The sequence below is a fragment of the Podarcis pityusensis genome (assembly GCF_964106645.2).
Source record: "Podarcis pityusensis genome assembly, chromosome: 4".
Taxonomy (NCBI): Eukaryota; Metazoa; Chordata; class Lepidosauria; order Squamata; family Lacertidae; genus Podarcis; species Podarcis pityusensis.
The window spans coordinates 84211105-84233930 of NC_138027.1; the positions used below are offsets into that span (position 1 = coordinate 84211105).

Genomic DNA, 22826 nt, shown 5'->3' on the forward strand with positions numbered 1-22826 from the left:
GTTTAACTACAGCGCCACCCGCGTCCCTTTGCATATTGGTAGGTTGGACCAAAACACATTTATTTGGATGCAAAGCCCAGTCACTTCAACAGAACTTGCAAGTAAGGTCAGATCCACACCATGCAGTGGGGAAAAGGGAAAGGTCAGAATGGTGGACATGTCACATTATAACCCCAACATCCTTGCATCATTTCCTCAAGCTTGATATGAAAATCTGAGCTGCCTATTGGAGTGAAAACATATTGCACATAAAAAGTGCATGTAGGCTGAGTAAAACACAGTGTTCATATCACCTATGGAAAGGGGAGAGAAGGTTGTAAAATTATTTAGAGAAATGTGGCCGCCGAACAGTCTGCAATTTATGCCTTGTGACTTTACTGCTTAATAACACGCAACCTATTTGTCAACAGATGCGGGAGGAAACAATCTCTCTTGCTGCATTAAAATTAATTTTGAATTGTGTATATTACGAGAACATTGTGCCGTTATTAACAACACACATTTTGAATATGTAAACAGCTCTGTGTTACCATAATTATAGGAAATGATGGAACTTCGCCTAGCACTGGAATTCACTGATGGAAGACCCTGCAGAGGGTGGGTTTCTCCCCTCCTCTTTGCCTCTGAGCGTCGCGAATCATGCATAATGTATCAATGCAGGCTGCAGCTGCTAACAGCAACCTGGCTTATGAGATATTTTGAAATTGTTTTTATTACTCACGGAAGTAGCCTTTTATCTGCTCCCCACAGGAAAAAAGAGAGGGAGAGAGATTGTTTAAAACATAATGGTAAATTAGCAAAATATTTTCTTCCTGGGTTTGACTCCTTGTACAGAAAAACAACACAGAGCCTACTGAATGCAAACAAAGGATTTGCAGTGACTTAAGCGGTCTTTACAGTAAGCACTTGAGTAGAGAATAGGGGTGCATAGTAAAAAGACAAAACTGGAAGAGCCGGAAGTAGACAGGGACGGCCCTACCATTAGGCAAAGTGAGGCAATTCCTCCTGAGCCCCTTGGCCATTCCCATCTGCTGAGAAACAGAACGGTGTGTGCCACATCAGGACTGTATGTGCATCTCATGTACCCAGTAAACCACTCTTCTGCCCTCAGGTGCATCAGAGGTTGCTGTCTTGTTTTTGGTGTTGTAATAAGATTCAACTGACAGCCTAATCAAGTTCTGTATGTGGAATTGAGTGTGTGCCTTGTCCTTTGCCTCAGACAGAAAAAGGTATTGGGGTGGCCCTGGAAATATTAGTAACTGGGTGGGGGATGGGAATACCATACTGTGTGTTGGGTATTGTGTGACATTGGAATGCAAAAAGGTATGTTCTGTTTGCATAGAAATTCATTATTTTGAAATTAACGCCAAAGTTCTTTGCAAGGGCCTGTGTCCAAATCCCATGGAAGCTCACTTATTTGCCTCGTTCCCTAATGTGTTCCTAGCTCACTTCTTAGAAAACAGAACACCTGTTTTTCTCAGCGAAATGGGGAAAACTGAGGGATGTTTCTGTTCTATCATTGCTGAAGGATATATCAGTGAAGCAGAACAATGAGGAATCAGAAGGTTTGCAATCTTGGACGAAAATACACTATATATTCAATTCCAGAAATGTTGCTGTGTTGCATTGTCGGTGCAGAAACAACAAAAGCATATTATGGCATACCACAGGAAATCAAGAGCCGGGAAGAGAAATTGAGGACGAAAATACATTATGCGGACAGACTTGAAAATTCTTCAGGTAGTCATGGTGGTTTCACTCGCAGGCTTTAATTAATGCGTCTCTCCCCCTGACACAGCACAATGTATATTTTTACAGGAGTAGACTTAGCAGTGTAGGATTTGTATGATCTAATTACTGCCATTCTCTTTTCCTCAAGTAAGGAAAAGGCAGCATCTCTTTGTGTGCCTTCTTGCCTCCTGCAGACTGTGTCTACAACTGAGGATTTCTGCACTTACAGGTGAGACGGCTATACATGGATATACATACAAAAGGGGGTGATGCCACCCTAGTCCTGGCTGCCTATAAGCTACTGGCCCCACTTTAAGGTTTTAGGTATCTAAACCCCTTCACAGCCTGGGACTCAGGTATTTATCAACATACCATACACACCAGCTCCTAGGGGCCAAGGCACTTTCGCACCAGCCCCCAATGTTTTTTTTCTGAGGGATCCAGGGCCCCTCAACATTCAGAGAAGATGGCACCTCTGCAACACACCTTGTCAAATATAATTTGCCCCCGATCTTGTGGTTAACCCAGAGGAGGTGGGGACTCTTCTTGTTGTCCCTTCTGGGAATCTGACCCATGTGAAAGGCTTTTTCTCCTGATTCTGGAGTTCCCTTCCCCAGGAAGTCTGGGCAGTGGAACTTACCAACAAGTAAAAACAATTTTATGCTCCCATGCTTTTGAAGTAGACCAGTAGCTACCAGTGCAGATCTCGCCAGCTCAGCATTGCTTGCTCATAGGAGTCATCTACTTGTGCACAGTGTATGTAAACATGTGTGAATACTAGTGAGAGCCAGTTGGTTAAAGGGTTGGACTAGGACCTGGGGGACAAGGGTTCGAACCACCACTCAGCCATGAAGCTCGCTGGGTGACCTTGGGCCAGTGACTGCCTCTCCACCTAACCTACCTCACAGAGTTGTTGTGGGGATTAAATGAGAAGGGGGAGAACCATGTATGCCACCTTGAGGTCCTTGGAGAAAAAGGCAGGATAGAAATGCAATATATAAATAAAAATAGGGCCAATAACAAAGAATTCTCTGCCCTGCCTGTAACTTGAGACATTCGACACATACATGCTAGCACCTGCCTGGAAATGTTGTTTGTTTCGGTTAAAGCGAACACATTTTTCGCTTGCTGCGAGGGCTACTCTTGCTACAGCAAAGCTTTGTTGCCCTTCCCTCGTGTATTTGCACATGCTACTATTGTCAGGTTACAGTGACAGGAAAAAGAGAAAAAACACACGGATGTGCTCACAATAGGCAAGAATGCATTTCAGGGGAAAGCTTTGTTCCACATGTTAGATGTCTGAAAGACACTTTAAAAAATACTAGGTGTGGAGAACAGCAAGCTAGCATGTATGGGGGCTGCTTCCCCCCACCCTTGCCTTCCCCATCACATCTGCCAATGCAGGTTCAGGGATAACACTCCTGAAGTGGAAAGGGAAGCAGCACTGTGTTCCTTCCTCTCCTCCGGCGAATGCCTGTACAAGCACCAAATTTATTTTAGTGCCTTTGGGGATGACAATTGATTCTGACAAGAGAGATGGGAGTAGAGCTGATCTTTGTGGAGAAAAGTAATATTTGCTGCTCCCAGTTCCTGGATATTCCTCCCTGTGGCAGTGAATCTTTTGTGTGTGTGTGTGGTGTTTACAGAGGCCTGTGAAGTTGCTGAGAGAAATTACTCCAGGGGGAAACTAAGCACAAGGCCATGTGTGTGGTGCTGAGACGTCTAGTCAAGATAAATTGGTGGCGAGACAGTAGGCCGTGTCTGAAGGAAACAAATATAACTGCCCCCTACAGGCAATGAAGAAGGATTATTTGAGGGAACGAATGCGCTTTGGATGTGCTTTAAAGGTGTAGTGTGTACATAGCTTTAGTTGCATAGCACCCGATGTCTTTCTACTTTCTTTTTATTTAATGGCTGGCATTGTGATTTGAAATTTATTTATTTTTTAGTACCCTTTTGTAGTGGGTCTAATGCAGTTTCCATATTGGTTGTTGGCTGTGGTTTGGACTCTTCTTCTTCTTCTTTGTGCAATGCCCAGACAGCGATAACTACGGAGCCTAATTATTCAGTAAATAAGGAACAAGCAAACAAATAAATAAATGTGGGTGTAGGCCACGGATGACAGTTTCCTCAGTTAATTGTCATCACTAAACAGAATCCTTTTATATGGGCCCTGCTTTCCTCTTGCTTCTCTTAAGTCACCCTTACAGTTGTCTCCCTTTTTCAAGGAAATGGCAGAATTGTTGCAAGGCCTGGTCCCTAATCCCAGGTGTGGAGGAGCTACATGGATCTTAGGCCTCAAAAGCCATGGTCTGCCTATAGGACCAAGTAAGGGTAAGTTTCTTGTGGTAGCATCTCCTACTTGCTTCTAGATTGCTTTCCCTGCCCTTCATAAAATATACAGACCACCCACCCAACAGCCATGGCCTCCTCAGCAGGGGGTCAACTTGCCTTCTCTTGCTCCATATACACTAAACACTTGGTGGAATATCATTTGCTCTGCTCCTCTGAGCTCACATTTCCATCTATCTAATGTATTAAAACAGAGTAGTCTTAAAACCACATCTTCAGAGAGACTAATGGAATAAAAGTAACATACTATGGCAGTTTTATTACCCTTAAATATGCTTTTAGTCTTCATAGGAAACATTTCCAAAATAATGTTTGAGAGATGTAGAATGTGTTGGAATATATTTTATACACTGGGCATCTTGGGACTTTTGTCCAGCCCCCACTGAAGATGGTAGGAGACTTGTAGCTGTATCTAATGCAAGTTGAATCCATTCCCCAGTTCTTATCTCTGATAAATATCTTATTTATTGCTGGATGCAAGTTCGGAAGAAAACCTACAGTTTTGAAAAATGATTCCAGTGTTCCATATTTCACTAAATCTTCTAATCAGTCTCTCCCCACCCCCGTTTTGTCTGATAGAATACAATCCCACATAAGAAAGAGTTTTTTGATGGCAACCATAGATGGTTACAACTACTCAAGTTCAGGTAAGTTAATTTATGCTTAAATGTGTGATTTACAACAATGATCCATTGTTATACATGAATAAATTTTCTTTCTGGAAAGAGCATTGAGGTTAACTGGGGGGAAGGGAAGAGTTCAGACTGTTTAGTTTGCAGGACTAGAGATTAATCAAACACTACAAGTGGTACTCAATTAGGTTTTACACAGAGTAGACCCATTGCAGTTAATGAACATGCCTAAATTGGGGCTACATTTATTTCAATGAGTCTACTCTGAGTAATAATAATAATAATTTATGATTTGTACTCCACCCATCTGACTAGGTTGCCCCAGCCACTCTGGGCAGCTACTTAAGAGTAAAACTTTGTTGAATATCAGCCTACAAACCCATTATCTCTATTTCCCATAAACTTCTCAGGGTTGCTGTTCTATAGACCAGAGAGCTAATGGCAGAAGAGTTAGGGAAAGCAATAGTTCCACTTCAAATAAAGATATTATACCGCACTGTAGTAACTTTACCGTATTTGAAGGCTACTGGTTAATATGTCGTGAATACCCTGCTATATCTGGATCATTGGTCTTAATGACAGCAGTATGGAGACTGCAATGCAAAACGAATGGCCACTGAAAGGATATTTTAACTGAAATCAGAACACAGTTATTGACCCCTATGTTGCAAAGTTAGGAAGATAATTGTATTCTAGAAGAAGAAGAAAGCATTACTGCTTTGGGTTGGTTCCCTAGTTACCTTAATCTGTTTGGGTTAGGTTTTTAAAAGCAGGTGTTTTCTTACATATTTGACCTGTGGTTAAAAGAGCATAGGGAAAGCGCCATGCAGATTAGTATGTAATAATAGAGGATCATACCGTCTAAAATTCAATGACTTCTTCCAGTTTGCCAGAATGAATGAATAGATCTTGAATTTTACATTCATTTATTTGTTAAAAGTAAATCCATTCAATGTTGCTTTTGAGCAGTTATGCCATACTCTGAAAATAATGTGTGTGCATACTAAATAAATAACTCACAGGTGAGTTACCCAAGGAAGCAAATGTTTGAGAGCACTCTTTGCCAAATAAAGCTTCAGGCTGTAGTCTCCTTGCGGTATGGACCTCCAATATGGGGTGGTGACCAAAGCATATTTTGTGGTGCAGAGCTCTTCAAACACTTGTCTGTTATTCAGATTGTGTTTGCACCCTTGCATTGAACTAGGAAGTGGAAATAAGAAACTGCTGCTCTCTGGAGGAAAAGAATCAGTGAAGCATAACAGAAAGTAACCACAGCTCTTTCATATTATTATTATTATTATTATTATTACTTTTTTAAAAAGTGATTTGGGCTCTCCATGCCTCAGCCCATCTTTAAGGTCAGCTGGATTTGAATGACTCTTAACCACTTTCTTGTCTCAAAGCTGGGTTAAAGAATAGCAATAGCAATAATCTTCCTTTTCTCCCCAACATTTAAAGTGATGGGGAATGCACAGCTTCTAAATTGTGGTAACATAGAGGTAGTGTGGTCTAAACCATAGCTGTGGTCTAAACCACTGAGCCTAGGGCTTGCTGATCAGAAGGTTGGCGGTTCAAATCCCCACAATGAGATGAGCTCCCATTGCTCGGTCCCTGCTCCTGCCAACCTAGCAGTTCGAAAGTAGATAAATAGGTAGACGTTTCCGTGCGCTGCTCTGGTTCGCCAGAAGTGGCTTAGTCATGCTGGCCACATGACCCGGAAGCTGTATGCCGGCTCCCTCAACCAGTAAAGCGAGATGAGCGCCGCAACCCCAGAGTCGTCCGTGACTGTACCTTGCGGTCAGGGGTCCCTTTACCTTTACCTAGAGGTAGTAGGAACAGTCATCACCTTTTTTTCATGGCAGACCGCTGTGTCTGCAGCTCTTTCCCAGCATTGGCATGCCATGTTAAGTCAGAAGAGAATTCTGATTTTAGATGTATGAATATATATTTGCATTTCCTTTCCTTCTCATCTCATGGTTTTACATCTCACACCTTCCCCATATATATATCTGCAGACTTAAGATAACAGTTCACGTTACTGGATAAAATGAGGTATAGTCCACTAAAGTTTATACCCTAATAAATGGGTTGTCCTTCAGGGTGCTACAGGACTCTTTGTAAGTTCTGATTATGACTTAGGCTTGTTCAGAAGCACTGCTGCTTCCAGCTGTGGAGGCAGAGCACAGTCGTCACGGCTAGTAGACCCTGTTAGCTCTCTTCTCCATGATTTTGTCCAATCGTCCTCTGAAGCCATCCAAGCTTGTTGCTATCACCCCCTCCTGAGGGAGCAAGTTCCCATAGTTTTGACTATGTGCTGCACATTAAATGTGTCCTAAACCTTCCAACATCCAGCTTTGTCCAATTTCCCATGATTTCTATAGTGCTATGGTTTTCCCAGTAGTAATGTATGGAAGTGAGAGCTGGACCATAAAGAAGGCTGATACCCAAAGAATTGATGCTTTTGAATTATGGTGCTGGAGGAGACTCTTGAGAGTCCCATGGACTGCAAGAAGATCAAACCTCTCCATTCTTAAGGAAATCAGCCCTGAGTGCTCACTGGAAGGACAGATCCTGAAGCTGAGACTCTGGCCACCTCATGAGAAGAGAAGACTCCCTGGAAAAGACCCTGATGTTGGGAAAGATGGAGGGCACAAGGAGAAGGGGACGACAGAGGATGAGATGGTTGGACAGTGTTCTTGAAGCTACCAGCAGGAGTTTGACCAAACTGCGGGAGGCAGTGGAAGACAGGAGTGCCTGGCGTGCTCTGGTCCATGGGGTCACGAAGAGTCAGACACGACTAAACGACTAAACAACAAATGAGAGAGGAAGAAACATTTTTCTTTAGCTGCTTACTCCACGCAGTGCATAATTTTATAAACTTGTAACATGCCGCCACTTCCTCGCCTTTCCCCCCCAAATGCTGTAACCTTTCTTCATCGGGGAGTCGTTCCATCCACCTTGATCCCTTTCCCAACTCTTCAATATCCTTTTTGACGCGAGGCGCCCAGAACTCTGTACGCAGCACTCCAAAAACGCACTATAGATTTGTACAGCGCGCGGGAAGGACAGTTCCGTATTCAGTGCCTGCGTGGACATCTCCACCGTCGCCCTCACACCTCCAGTTCAGACCTCGGGCAAGCAAGATTCCCACGCTCGGGCTCCGCTCCCCTTCGCTTCGCCTCCCCTGCGCCCCACCCCGGTGCTGGCTGCGCTCCGCCTTGCAGACGTCAACCTCGCCTCGCCAATGAGCGAGTGCTGCTACTACAGCGGGGCTGGGAGGAGAAGGAAGTCCGGAGAGCCAATGGGCTCGGAGGGATCTTTCGGGAGCGGAGAGGCACGGCGGCTCCTCCCCCGGCCCGGCCCATCCCGCGGCCCCGCGGCTTCAGCAGGAGAGCGCGGATCAGAGTTGCGCGCTCGGGTGGGAGATGCCGCTCGGGCTCCTTCTAGCTGCAGGTAAAGCCAGGGCGGGGCGGGGAGCATGCGCGCGTGTCTGGGTCTGGAGGGGCCCCGAGGAGGGCGCAAGGGCTGGCGGCAGATGGGAAGGGGTCCCTCTGCGTGGGAAGCGCCCCTGGGCGCTCTATGCGGCAGGGGAAGCGCCCGGTTCCGCACCCACCTCCAGAGCGCACTCCCAAGACAAAAGGAAGCACACGAGACGCAAACAAAAGGTGGCTCTCTGGCGAGGGACGGATCCCACCAAGGTCACTTTTTCAGGCACTTCCTCATAACAACCACAACTCCCTCGCTCTTTTCTTTCTCTCTTGCTAGAGTTGTTAGGATCGCCTCCCCGCCTCACCTCTCCCCCCCCCCCCGCCACGACCACGATCCTCTGGAGTCGTTCCAGCCCCATCTCGGTTCCGAGGAGCGCGTTACCTGCCTTTGCTACACTGTGGGTTTGGGGAAATGCAGTCCTTAAAACATCTTGCGAGGAAAAGCAGCCCTATTAAACTTAGCGAGACTGGCTTCTGAGTAGGCGCGTATCGGATCAGCTGCGCGTTGCCTTTCCACAAGATTGCTATTAGACAATGATGTTCTTCGCAGCACTGTGCTGAACCACTTTCGATAACAGATCCAGAGGGGGAACTGGGATCTTCACCTCGTCTTTTGTCTGCAGTCACAGTGCTTGGCTCTTTTTTAAACACACGAGTTTGGATTCTTCCTTGGGGAAAGCACAAGTTCCATGGGTTTTTATTTTAAAGAATGGCCTGTGTTTATTAAGGTCTGCTGTTCAGCCTAGTTGTGGATTATTATTATTTTGAAACTCTGCCATTTAAGTGGAAACTTCTGATTGACAGAGTCTTTACTGTGGGTCTTCCATCTTTCTTCCCAAATTGTGGAAGGGGGAGGAAAGAACATTTACATGATCGTTTTAGAGTTTTTGATGACATGCCAGAAAGTGGCACGCATTACCCCATGCCCTGCAAGAGCTACAGAACAAAGACAACAGAAACCAGCAGACAGGCTGAAGCATGCAACCCTGTGTATGCTTACTTGGGAATAAGTCACATAGAATTTGGTAGGACTTGCTTCTGAGGAAACAGCAGCCATAGGATTGCACACCTGTGTTGGGCACAGTGTCATAATTTGTTCCAACAAATTTACCACACTGATGGTGTGTGTGTGTTCCACTCTGGAGACCTTCAGAACTCAGCAAGGAAAGAGGGCAAGATGCACTATATACTTATGTATAAATAGGTTTCTCACCCTTGTTTTCAGAAGAGATTATACTCATTTAGTGCCGGTGGCACTAAAAACAACTTCTGCAACCAGGTCCATTATAGCAATGTTGGAAACTGCTTTCTTTCTTCCTTTAAAAGAACTACAATTCTGTTTTAACAGCCTCCCCTTTCCCACAACACATCTAGCTATTTATTTTTGGGGCCAATAGGTTGGTTTAAAAGCCCAGGGAATTGGAATATTAGCATACTGGGAGGAAGGTTGCTGTTAGCTATTGTATGCCACTTCATGTATTTTTTATAGGTACTTCTGTAGGGGACATTGCTATAGTAACAAGGGCTCAGTTCTGGACTGCATTAATAGCTGCGCACAACAAGTAGGTCCAGTTGGTCTTTCCAGCAAGCACTTTGTTTTTAGTGGGCATCTTTTGCAAGTCCAGTAGTGAGCAACATAAAAAAAAATTCCATGCTGGAAAACAAAATATGAAAAACACCACCACATTATGGTGCATAATGACTTCAAAGGTAAAAAAGAAGAGGAAAACAAACCACTTATGTAGTATGATAAACAGGGAGGTGAGGATAGAGGGTCTAAATTCTGCACCCTAAAATTTCAAAGTTGGGGGGGGGGATAGATCTGGTTAAACTTGTTGGTTTTGGAGATGCTAGGCCAGAGGGTAATGGAGATACAGGAAGGAAGGTGAACCTTAGAAAATATTCTGCAGTCAGGCTAAAGGCTCTTCCAGTCTTCCACTTGTCCCGTGTTGAGAAAGCACAAGTCCAAGTGATTTTCTGCTTGTTATCTGTTATAACTGTAAGATGTAGAAATCCTAACGTAACAATAGCTTCTTGCACTGTGGGCTTCCCCACTCTCAACGGCTTTGGCACACCCATTTCTCAATGAACTTGACATTGCAGGAGACTGGACATGATATGCACAGGTATCTTGTGGGTAACAGTTTCTGGATGCTGCCATTGGAAGATGCTGCCTGAAAACCATGTGGAAGTGCTTTGAACATATTTAGTTTTGCTTTGCTCGTCGTCTTAATTAGGGGTGGGTAGACCCATACAGTGGTGCCTCGCAAGACGAAATTAATCCGTTCTGCGAGTCTGTTCGTCTTGCGGTTTTTTCGTCTTGAGAAGCACGGCTATTAGCGGCTATTAACGGCTTAGCGGCTTTAAGAAAAAGGAAACAAACTCGCAAGAACTCGCAAGACGTTTCGTCTTGCGAAGCAAGCCCATAGGGAAATTCGTCTTGCGGAACGACTCAAAAAACGGAAAACTTTTTCGTCTAGCGAGTTTTTCGTCTTGCGAGGCATTCGTCTTGCGGGGCACCACTGTACTTCCAAATCCACTCCAAATCCACTCTAGAATAAATAGACTAATTTCCAGCATGCCTTTTGGATCCAGATGTTCCATAACCTGAGTGGATATGAGCAGTCATTTGCCAAGTGGTAACATAACCACAGAATGCATTTAATGGCATGGTCCTGCCAAGCAATGATATAAAAACCACACATCCGTAGCCAGCAGGGAAGCCTTGGGGTCAGCTTTTCCCAACCTGGTTCCTCCTGGGGATGGGGCTTGAGAGTCCCTGTTCCCATTAACCCTGAGCATTGACAATCCTGGCTGAAAGTTGTAGTTCCAAACATCTGTAGGGCACCAGCTTAGGAATGGCTGCTTTGAATGCTGAAAGAAAGTTTGCTTCTTCTCCCCCTCCTCCCCAGACTACTAGTTCACCATAAATAACACCCACCCCTAGGTGTAGGCAGGCTACAAACGGTGCAGGTTTTTTTTTGTAAAAAGGCTGAGCTAGCTGTTTATAAATATATACATTCTATTTCTTTCAGATTTGCAACCAGCATAATGTTGGCACTCCAAATTTTGGACAAGTATCGTACAGAATGGCACAGGCAGACAGTAACCTGGACCATGACATACCACTACTGCCCCTTCCAGCACACTGGGCCAAAAGTGTTGTGGGACTCCTTTCCTTCATCTGCTTTGCAAACAGCTACAATGGGGACTTTGTCTTTGATGACTCCGAAGCTATAATCAATAATAAGGTTGGTGTTTTACCAGTTGTGGGCCTTACAAGATCAGGGCTTGTAAATAGCCATTCGCCTAACAATCTGTCTTGAGTAAGAATCTCCTGCAGCAAAGAGGTAGGGAAAGTTTTACTAGGGTTGCTACCTGCAGGTGGCAAGCACCAGCCTCAAAAAGCTGTCTCCCCTGCTGTGATATGTATACATGCACAGTTTAAAAAAGCCAAGAAGTATGCTTTTTCTTGTGATTTATGCAGGTGTGGTCAATTAAAACTGATTTAGTTAATCAGCTTTTAAAAAAATGCTTGGCAGCCCTAACTTCTAGGGATTACAGGAACGTTTGTTGTTGTTTTGGCCACAAAACACATGGGGAGGTAGGTTAGTAAAACTCTTTGTGGAATAGTAATCTCTGTGGACCAAATAATATATATTGTGACTGTGCACACAGCAGAGTGTTGAGGCACACATAGGTCACACAGATCTGATTTTTCCTCCCCATCCACTTTTGTAGATTTTGCACGCGAGCATTTTCAATTGAACAGTATCTCAGAGTTTCCCATACACACAGGTGGTTGGAGCTTAATGGGAAGCGTTAGCCCTGGGTGTTGCTTGTGCCTTCGTTCAATTTGCACTTCCCAGCCTTCCCCATGTCCCAGAAATCTGAGGTCCATTTTGGGCATGTGCACAGGTATTTGTTTATTTGTGCACATGTTATCCTTTTAAAAAAAAACACTTGAATTATCAGACTTGCACAAAACAGCAAGTTCAAAACCAAAAAAATCCCATCTGTGACACCTTGACCCACCAGCAACCCACTGAGATACGTTCCCCCAATGGCAATAGGATAGATGCGCCCAGAAAAACTTCACCATGCATGTGAAAAAACCTCACCCACACATTGCACTTCAGTACATCTGCATTATCTGCAGAGTGGGGAAATTCAAATTTAATTGGATGAGGACAACATCGCATGAACGATATATAAATCATGCACATATGGGATGCATCAAATCCACTTCAGACTCCCATGTGTCCGCAACCCATGTTAAAGCTTTACCCTGTGCATGTCTACTCAGAAATAAGGCCCATTGAGTTAAACGAGACTTAACACCCAGGTAAGTGGGACGCGGGTGGCGCTGTGGGTTAAACCACAGAGCCTTGGGCTTGCCGATCAGAAGGTCAGCGGTTCGAATCCCCGCGACAGTGTGAGCTCCCATTGTTTGGTCCCTGCTCCTGCCCACCTAGCAGTTCGAAAGCACGTCAAAGTGCAAGTAGATAAATAGGTGGGAAGGTAAACAGCGTTTCCGTGCACTGCTCTGGTTTGTCAGAAGTGGCTTAGTCATGCTGGCCACATGACCTGGAAGCTGTACGCCGGCTCCCTTGGCCAATAAAGCGAGATGAGCGCCGCAACCCCAGAGTCGGTCACGACTGGACCTAATGGTCAGGGGTCCCTTTACCTTTTTAAGTGTGACAATTGTGTGTCTGTGTATTTCCTACAAAACCCATAGTGAGGTAAATTAATACAACTCTTTGTGTGTTTCTAAGACTTGTGGACTTAGTAAGTTGTACACTGTTTTAAAGCTTTAATTGATTAGCTATAATTTAGTAAAGAAGAAAAAAAAGATCAATTGCTGTTCTCCACCTTATATTTGCAAGGAAAGGACATTCTGTGAGCAGTGGTCTTCTACAGGGCAGTCACTGCACTAAAGACCTCTTAGTCACATTTAACTAATCATGTGGATTTTAACCAGTCACTTGATTAATGAATTGCTACAATTGGAACAGAAGGCATATGAATAAAACAATACTTCTGAAGAAAAACAGCATATATTAGCCCAGTTTGCACATCACATTAAACTGTATTATAAAACAAACTAGATTTTAATAGGAAGGAGGAGCGTGTTGCTTCACACTGTTCAGAAGTTCTCATGGCACTCTTGCCTGAGTCCTTGCTGCTACTGAGCCACAGACAATACAAGCCAGAGTCTGGCTTGTCATGTTGTATGAATCTGAGCTGGTGCGGTTTCTTTCCCCAAAAACAAATGACAGGTGGTAAGCCAAGAGCAAACCTTGGTCCCTGCTTGTGGTTTGTTTGGGGGAAACAAACCGCGCACTTGGGTTTCAACAGCATGACAAACCAAAATCTGACTTGCTTCATCCACAATGCAACAGCAGCAGGAGGGCGAGGAGGAAAAGCGCTGCAGGAACTTTTGAGCATCATCCACCAACATTCTGCTTGATCACATTAAACAATAGTTTATTTTAATCTGTGGTTTAATGTGATGTGCAATCCAGGCTGTCAGTTCTCAGCTTATGTATATAGGCATTCCCTTCTGTGTGAGGGTAAAGTGGGATGCCTTTTCAAATATGGCACAGCTACACACAGATTTTTCCACATTCTAACTATTAAAATAATCTCCTTAAATGGATAAATAAACCAGTGCTGGGTCACCTCTTTAGTTGATCAAAACATTTTTATTCAGTTAATTTAACTCATTAATTAACTGAACACTGTCGCTCTAAAGGGCAAGGAAACGGTGTTAGAATATTCACAAAATGCATTCCCAAAATTAGCATTCTTTTTGAAATACTAGCCATGAGGGTAACAGAGTACCAAGCCCTGAAAATATAACTCTGTATTTAGTCCCAATTTATATTTATGAGTAAAATCTGACCACTAGCAAGGAAAGCATATTGATATGATGGGGGTTTTTTTTGGGGGGGGGGGACTTTTTAACAAAAAAGAAAAACCAAACTTTCTGAACAAAGAGAAAACTCTTTGAAATGAGAGGAATAATTTTGTTCATCACGTTCTTATCTAAAGAAGGGAAAAGAAAGAAAAAGTGATAGCCCTGAGCTGGAGTTGAACCCAGCAAATTTGTAGAGGTTTGAGTCTCTGCTTGCAGAGTTTCAGAGCTCGCCAGAAAGATATTTCATAGATGTACCTTATTGGCTAGACATCCTGCTTCATGTACATGCAATGGTAAATGTGCCGTTTGGATATAGAGCAGTCTTGAGGTTGACATGCACTGTCACTTCACTTAATCTTCTTTTAGCAGTTACCTGAGTAACTCAATTATATTCTCGAAGCTGGGGGTGGGACTGAGAGGGAAAATCAGCTAACAATCTTCTTAATGCACTTCTAATTACCCGGAATGCTTTTGAGGAGGGGAAGAACAAGCAATCATTGCCTTTTCAAAAGGAAAGATGACAGAAATCTGCTTTGTACCAGGTCAGACCAGCTGACCTGGTACAAAGCAGTTTGGAGTTGTGCAGGATTGAGCCTAGAACCTTTTGAAAGCAAAGTTTATGCACTAACACTGAGCCACACCCCTTCCTCACTGTTAAATGTAGTCCATTTGAATAACATTCCATAGCAGCACAGGATACTCGTTTTAGTATTTCATAATATTTTTTGCTTAACTACTACCACCTCCAAAACACCTTGGTGGTTAATAAATTGAAAGCTAAACCATTATAAGGGACATAAGAAAAGCCCTGCTGGATCAGACCAAGGTTCTGTCCCATCATCCTGTTTCTATAAGCAGAACATGAAGGCAACATGTTTTTTCTCCTTAGCAACCTGTACAAGTGGCCTCTAAACCTGAAGGTTGCATGCAGCTATCATGCAAACCCAGGATTGTGATGTGGCAGTGGAAGTTCTGCAGTGGGGGCTGCATGATGACATTCTTACATTTTTATCATATATAGAGAGATGGGCTTTAGCAAATGCTAGCCTTACTCAGAGCACATCCGTAGAAATTAATGGACATGACTAATTTCAGTGGCGCTACACGGAAGAAGGAGGGACACGGGTGGCGCCGTGGGTTAAACCACAGAGCCTAGGACTTGCCGATCAGAAGGTCGGCGGTTCGAATCCCCGCGATGGGGTGAGCTCCTGTTGCTCGGTCCCTGCTCCTGCCAACCTAGCAGTTCAAAAGCACGTCAAAGTGCAAGTAGATAAATAGGTACCGCTCCAGCGGGAAGGTAAACGGCGTTTCCGTGCGCTGCTCTGGTTCGCCAGAAGCGGCTTAGTCATGCTGGCCACATGACCCGGAAGCTGTATGCCGGCTCCCTTGGCCAATAAAGCGAGATGAGCGCTGCAACCCCAGAGTCGGTCATGACTGGACCTAATGGTCAGGGGTCCCTTTACCTTTACCTTTTACACGGAAGAAGACTCTGGGTCTTCACATTCCTCTTTAAACTAAACAGCATTTCTCTCACCCATATTAGAGCAACTTCTTTTGTGGAAAATGTAGGATTGGTTGGCTGCCAGCTTGCAAGGGAAGGAGCTGAGGTAGAACAAATGTTCACTTTATTCAACATTGTAACATATTTGATTCGCTTTCGCTGGGAGCTCCAACAGCTAAAACCATTTTGTAGATCTATCGATTACGGCTAAGCCAGCATTGGATACCACACTGTGATACTTTTGTGAACTTCCTGTGCTCTTTTCTCCCCTTTATGGTTCCAATGAAAGATCCTCTTCCAGTTGGCCCCATGCCTACCCTGGCATGGAGCAGTCTGTTATTGGATTTTGCTGGTGTTCAAGAATCTTCTCCAGATGCTTTCTTGCCATTGTAAGCAGCTCTGTGCTTTGCAAAAAGAAAAAAGAAATGAAAGAAAACCTGTGTACTGCAGCAATCTGCCTTCTGTGTGTATAGGAAGGTAAACATTTGAACAAGTAAAGCATTTGAGGCGGAATGCATCTCCGTTACAAGCATTCATTAGAACAATGGTTCTTGCATAAAATGTGACACCCAGCGAAGCAAAGAGGGCTATTTAAAATCAAATGTTTTCAGAGCTGCCAGAGGAGAATGCACCTGACTTTTCAAATCAATGTATGCTGCTTAGATTTGAGAGGGAAGCGGAATCAATATTTTCTCCCCGCCTCCCCCTTTCCTTACTACAGCCCTATAATAAAAGTCTATTTTTCAAAAGACGCTTCCCTCATATTCCTAGCCTCCTGCGAAGGCTGTTGCGACTTGTTTGCTTTTAGTTAGGGCTGATTCACACAACTGTTCCCAGGGCATATGTTCCAACTGTTGTGATTATATATAAAAAATTGTCAGCCCAGATTGAATGAGGAGGTGATGAAGCTGTCATCTCGGTGGTTCACAGTGGACCATATGCCAATTTACTACATCACTGCAAAGGCTTCTAACAATCTGATCTGGGGCATACCCACCCAGAAGCAAGTACAGTGGCAGCTACAGTCCACAAATGGTGGCTGGGCTTGTTTTCTTGTGTGTCATCCCCCCCCCCCCAATGTAAAATCCAACTCCACTGCAACAATAAGAAGAAGGATTCAGCAAATGTATTACAGACACAGCAACTAAGAGATGTAGGCAAGCCCTAGACATCTTTCCCACAGCCTCCCACCCACTTTTATCCTGTGCCAAACAAGCAAGCAGCATATAGTTCCATGTCGTGGGGTTGGCTTGCAAGGGTGAACAATGGTCTGGGCTGTCATGTGTGCTGCAGAGTGTTCTACTTTTAAAACCTGCTTTCCTACCTCCTCTTCCTTCTGCTAGTGCTTGGGCTAAGCGGCAAAGCGTCTCTCCCAGCCTCCCAGTACAGCTGTTGTGGTCATGCACAGGCTGCAGAGAAGTACACCCCATTTTCATGGCCATCTCCTGCATCCATCTTTGCACCTACCCTCCTGCTGCTCTAGAATGCCTGTTTCTGAGATGTGCTGCCCTGGGGCCTCCTCCTACCACCAGAGCAGGCTTTGTCCCCTCAGACTGCATCCTAATCACACTTACTAGGGTGTAAGCCTCCTTGTATACAGTGGGACTTACTTTGGAATAAACACACATAGTATTGTGCTGTCAGGAGTGGGCTTCAGCCCATAAATGCTTACACTACAATGAATGTTGTCGGTCTTTTAAGGTAATACAGGACATCGGGAGAGTTGGCTCTTATTTAGGTACTGTGTAAAGAGGGTGGATTCAAATAGGCTGATTTGGGGACTGCATTTGCTGACTTAGCTCCATTGACATCTGTTCAGCTCAGTGGAGTGTTATTAGCCTAGGTGGTCATTGGCTCATTTGTCCAGGGCAAATCCTTCCTCCATTTCATAGAATCATAGAATTGCTGAGTTATTTAAACAAATAAAAGATGCAGTGCTAGCTGCCAAGAGGCTAGAATTTAATTTCCAAGTGTTTTTGAACCTTCTGTTTGCTTTGCTTTATTTTTTATTTGCTGAAGTTTTTTTTTAAAGGCTGTGGATCTAAGCTGTGCAAATTATTTCTCTGTTATAATACTTGAGGCACCGTGTAGGAAAATTTTTTTATTATTTGCATTCTGTTTTGTGAATGTAATGAGGCTGCCTGCAGTTTTCCATCATGGCTAAAATTTCTATTAGGGAGAACAAATATATTGATTTACTCCTACTCTTGCAGAGGAATTTGGTGGGAAGAAAGAACCCTTAAATCTACAATGCTGTGTACATTTACCTCTCAAGAAACCCTGTTGAACAGAGTGGGACGTTCTTTTGAGCAAATATGCATAGGATCAAGCTGTATAACTACTCAGTCCCAGGCTTTGTGAAATATAGGAAGTGTGGCCCCCAATAAATTTATTTCACTGTTTTTCTTTGTAATATTTAAGTCAGGGATGGGGAACTTGTGACCTTCCAGATGGATGTGGTTGGACTCCATGCCCATCAGCCCAGGGCAGCATGGCCAGGGGCCAAGGATGATGTGAACTATAGCTCAACAACATCTGGAGGGCCATAGGTTCCCCACCTCTGATCTAAGGTATAAGATTTGCAATGGATTTGTGGTGGGGAATTTTTGTGTGTCCACTTCCTACTGTGAGGGTGACTCTCGGGCACAACAAATGATGGATACCTAATTACCCCATGGTAGCTACTGACTAGGGACGCGGGTGGCGCTGTGGGTTAAACCACAAAGCCTAGGACTTGCCGATCAGAAGGTTGGCAGTTCGAATCCCCGCGACAGGGTGAGCTCCCGTTGCTCGGTCCCTGCTCCTGCCAACCTAGCAGTTCGAAAGCACGTCAAAGTGCAAGTAGATAAATAGGTACCGCTCCGGCGGGAAGGTAAACGGTGTTTCCGTGCGCTGCTCTGGTTCTCCAGAAGCGGCTTAGTCATGCTGGCCACATGACCCGGAAGCTGTACGCCGGCTCCCTCGGCCATTAAAGCAAGATGAGCGCCGCAACCCCAGAGTTGGCCACGACTGGACCTAATGATCAGGGGTCCCTTTACCTTTACCTTTACCTAGCTACTGACTAGTGAAGCACGGGCTGCGTGGTAGATGACAGGCAGGATCTCATGCTTTCTCTAGAATAAGCTGTGAGCTGTTGACTTGTGGGGAAACCCAAAGGCAGCTAGCAAAATATTTTGTTGCTAATTGCAAAATCCTGTGCTGGGCTTCTTTGCTTCAGCAAGGGGCAGTTCTGATGGTGCCTGAGCCAAGGCTCGGACTTTGCTCTCATTTCCCAAGTCCTGCAGGTGAGAGCAATGCAGGGAGGCTGTCGCCTGCTGGAGTGAATGCAGAATTTGGAGGGGTGGCAGGACTCTGTCTACCAGCTGGCCTTTCCAGCTCCACCAACCCTGAAAGCATCTTAGCTGAAATTGTGATGCCGTTTCAGGTGCTTCCATCTGCCCAGTTCATGATGCCTCCTTCCTCATGTGCAGTCTCCCAGTGTGGTGGTGGAATTTCAGGCAGCCCAAGCAAATCCCAACGTCGATTTATTGTTAGCCCTATAACTCTTCCTCCAAGCAGCACAGAGTGACATTGTATTCTCACAAGCATGTGAACGAAGGTTCAATAGAAATCTAGTTTTTATAGAAATCTGCAGAGGGAACTGCAAGCATTGCTGTTCTCGCAGTCTGATTTCACGTGACCACAGTAGTGGATGAAATCTTGGATTGCCCGGGGTTGCCTGTACAGTGGTACCTCGGGTTAAGTACTTAATTCGTTCTGGAGGTCCGTACTTAACCTGAAACTATTCTTAACCTGAAGCACCACTTTAACTAATGGGGCCTCCTGCTGCTGCCGTGCTGCCGGAGCATGATTTCTGTTCTCATCCTGAAGCAAAGTTCTTAACCTGAAGCGTATGTAACCTGAAGCGTATGTAACCCAAGGTACCACTGTATTGCTTCTCCCACCAGTGTCTACAGGGGCCGTTCTAGCATGGAAAGAAACGAAGTGATCACACTGGCTCTGTATAATGTGTACCACGGGAGCAGTTTTTCAGTGGCCACCGTGTTGCTGCGGTGACTGGGTGCATTTACCCAAGGCCACCCAATGAAATTCGTATCCAAAACAATATCTGGGATACTGAGATCTATATGCCTGACACCATAGTCAGCAGACAGCACTGGCTCTTGTCTGCATCTGGTCTACAGATGGCCAGGATATCAGTGCAGGTGGAAGATCCCCAAGCATGTGGGCTGGGGGGTTGTGATCTGCTGAGTTAGCACATCTGAACTCAGAAAGAGCCACGCACAGATGCACTCCTGAAAACATTGTGCACATTCTCGACAGCCATCTCCATTTCTAATTTTCATCCTCCGTCTTGGCAACAAATGCCCTCCCTTCCATCATGATGGTGCATAATGATTTTTTCCCTTGTGCCCCATCAATTTTTCTTATTCATGAGTGTGCCACAATTGGGCTGACCTATAAGTTTTGATGTGTCAGAAATAAAATGAAGAATGATAGTTTAGTAGTGTTGTGTGAAAATTAAGAAAGCATCTCAGCAGGGTATTCAAATAGCAGTTGATCACTACTTGCCATCTGTAGTGTTTGCATTGTGCTTTCTGTCGTGGTTTGCTGGTGACGAGAATGGAGGATATGGAGTTGTGCAGCACACGGCCCTGATATTCAAGACAGAGCACAAAGTAAAAATGGCACTGAATCAAGAACTGTAGGCTAACTTCCAGTATATGATGTATTGTAATTCTCAAGACAGCTATCCGCTCATTAAAGTTGGCTTAATGTTATGAATTCCGTTTAATAGGTTGGCTGGGTTATAAGAAACTTAATACAAAACATTGGCCACTTTTTTGAGATGGAAATGGTGTGCTATAAAAAAATTTAAATAAATAACTCCTCCCACCCATTTTCTCCATGGTAAGCATGGAGCATAAGAGCTTAAATGCTACTGTGGTTTACTAGTCAGAATGATGGTTAGAACGATAAAATGGAACGATTTCCATTTTATCTCTATGCTTTAGAACAGTGTTTCCCAAACTTGGGTCTCCAGCTGTTTTTCGGACTACAATTCCTATCATCTCTGACCACTGGCCTTGCTAGCTAGGGATGATGGGAGTTGTAGTCCAAAAACAGTGGGAAGACCAAAGTTTGGGAAACGCTGCTTTAAACTGTAAATATTCTTCAAAAGGACAATAACTTCTTTAAAAATAATATCTCTGGCATGATAGAGTGGTTCTAGGAAATCCAGGTTCAACCCCCACCCCTCCAGCAATGAATCTCAGTAGATGGTCTTGTGGCAGTCGCCATTTCTTAGCCTTACCTACCTCATTGGGTTGGTTTGAGGGCAAAATGAATGGGTAGGCGGGGAACATTGTAAGTTGCTTTGAGCTCCTTGAGGGGAAATGTGGCATGCCAATGTAGTAGACAAATCTCTGGGTTTACTTAATGCAGAACTGTTCTTGGTTTACCTCTGTTAAAGATTAAGATTTTGACAATGTTATAAACTTGTGTTGTTTCAGGACCTCAGGGCAGAAACCCCACTTGGTGAACTGTGGCATCATGACTTTTGGGGGAGCAAACTCAGTAGCAATACCAGCCATAAATCTTATCGACCGCTTACTGTATTAACTTTCAGGTGAGATGCTGTCGGGCTCCACTTAAGACATTTAAATGGGGAGGGGGGGGCATTAAAAGGAAGTAGAATTTACTGAGATGCTACCTTTAACATGGAGGAAAGTTTCATTAGTGCTCTTATGTGCTGCTACTCTACCCCTGAAGCCAGCTTTCTGTAAGCAAACTCTTATAACTATTTAGGATCACAACATACGTAGCAGTCCCAAATCTCTCGCAAAGAAAATATCCTGCCATGCTTTTTCTTCCTGGTAGGGACAGGAGGAGTATCACATAGACATCAAAGGTCACTTCTTGGTTACAGAGGACCATGGAGGTGCATCAAGCTAGTTCTTAACAACCACACGTCACACATCTCGACACACCCACACGTCACCATGCATATTTTCCAATATTTTTAATGAAGGGTTTTTTTTAATTGACACAACTTTGTAGGTCCTCTGAAAATGTATAACCACTTAAGTGAAATGGGAAGTCATATGATGAGAGTGTGATGATTGAGGAAAGATACTTGCCATCACACATAATATAATAAATGATACGTTGTGCTGAAGAAGCAAACTCTAGTCAGTGGTTTTCAAACACAACACCCTTACTGCTTTGGCACACGTTTTCTACTCTTCTTTCCTTTAGCGTATAACTTTCTTTATGAATGAATGGCAGAATGCCCTGGAGGTGGGGAGAGAAAAAGCAGGAATCGTGGCCGGCAGAACTGCATACACTTTTTGCACAGGCCCATCTATTATTCCAGTCTCCTGTGTCAACAGATGGAAGACCAGCACAGAACAACCCCAAAGCATGTGTCTCTGACAGGGAGCAGGTGTGTTGCAAAGGTGTATCCAATTCTCCTTCTCTTCCCCGCCTCCTAAAAAAATAAAAAAGCATCACGCAGACACCTTACTTTATCCCTCTCTGACTCAATCTTGCATATGAAACACAGCACTGAGCATCTGGGGCTGCTGATGGAGAAGAGGGGATAACTGGATTTATAAACGTATTTTCTAAGGGGCACCTTAGCCAGGAAAATCTGTGTGCCATTGAAAGGGGAGTCCCTGTTTGCACTAGTGCATTCAATCTTTTCCTCCTCTCGCCCACAGTCTTCTTATCAAGGAGTACTTAGTTGCTGGGAACATTGAAAGCTGCCTTATAGCAAAGACATCTTCCTACTATTCACACATTGCTCTAGCACTGGAAGAAGTTCTGGAACTGCAGGTGGTATTCAACTAAGTTTTACTTGGGAGTAGACCTGTTGAAATTAACATACCTAACTTGATCATTAATTTCAGTGGTCTGCTCTGGAGTAAAACATAGTTGAATACTACCCTGTGACCTTGAAAGCTCTGGCTCAAAACCAGCGCTCCTTTTGAGATATTGCAGAGAAGGGAAAAATGAGTGCATAAAAAAAGGAGGAGTTGAGCAAGAGGGAAAGAAAATGAACTGAAAAGGAGTGACTGAATGGAGAAGAGCACATTTAGGAGGGGGAGAGAGTTGGCTTCCTATCCTCTTCAGCGACATGTTCTTGTTGCTAGGCCCAATGTTAAGGTGCCTACCTGTGTGTGCCCCTCTTCCAGAAGCAG

General features: G+C 44.3%; 1 protein-coding gene across 5 annotated transcripts in view; it reads left to right on the top strand.

Annotated features, from left to right (window-relative positions):
* The first annotated feature begins 1850 nt into the window (after window positions 1–1850).
* The window catches only part of TMTC4 (transmembrane O-mannosyltransferase targeting cadherins 4), a 54230-nt gene continuing 33254 nt past the window's right edge, over window positions 1851–22826 (top strand). The window contains exons 1-5 of one of the 5 annotated variants that reach the window (XM_081003030.1): window positions 1851–1960; window positions 3960–4065; window positions 4663–4730; window positions 11239–11454; window positions 21138–21253. In XM_081003030.1, coding sequence (XP_080859156.1) covers window positions 4707–4730; window positions 11239–11454; window positions 21138–21253 — 356 coding nt within the window. In that variant the 5' untranslated portion in view covers window positions 1851–1960; window positions 3960–4065; window positions 4663–4706. Of the gene's footprint in view, window positions 1961–3700; window positions 4066–4662; window positions 4731–8019; window positions 8169–11238; window positions 11455–21137; window positions 21254–21886; window positions 22070–22826 lie in introns of those variants that run through there. The other 4 variants (XM_081003031.1, XM_081003032.1, XM_081003034.1 and 1 more) reach the window with 4 other exon arrangements.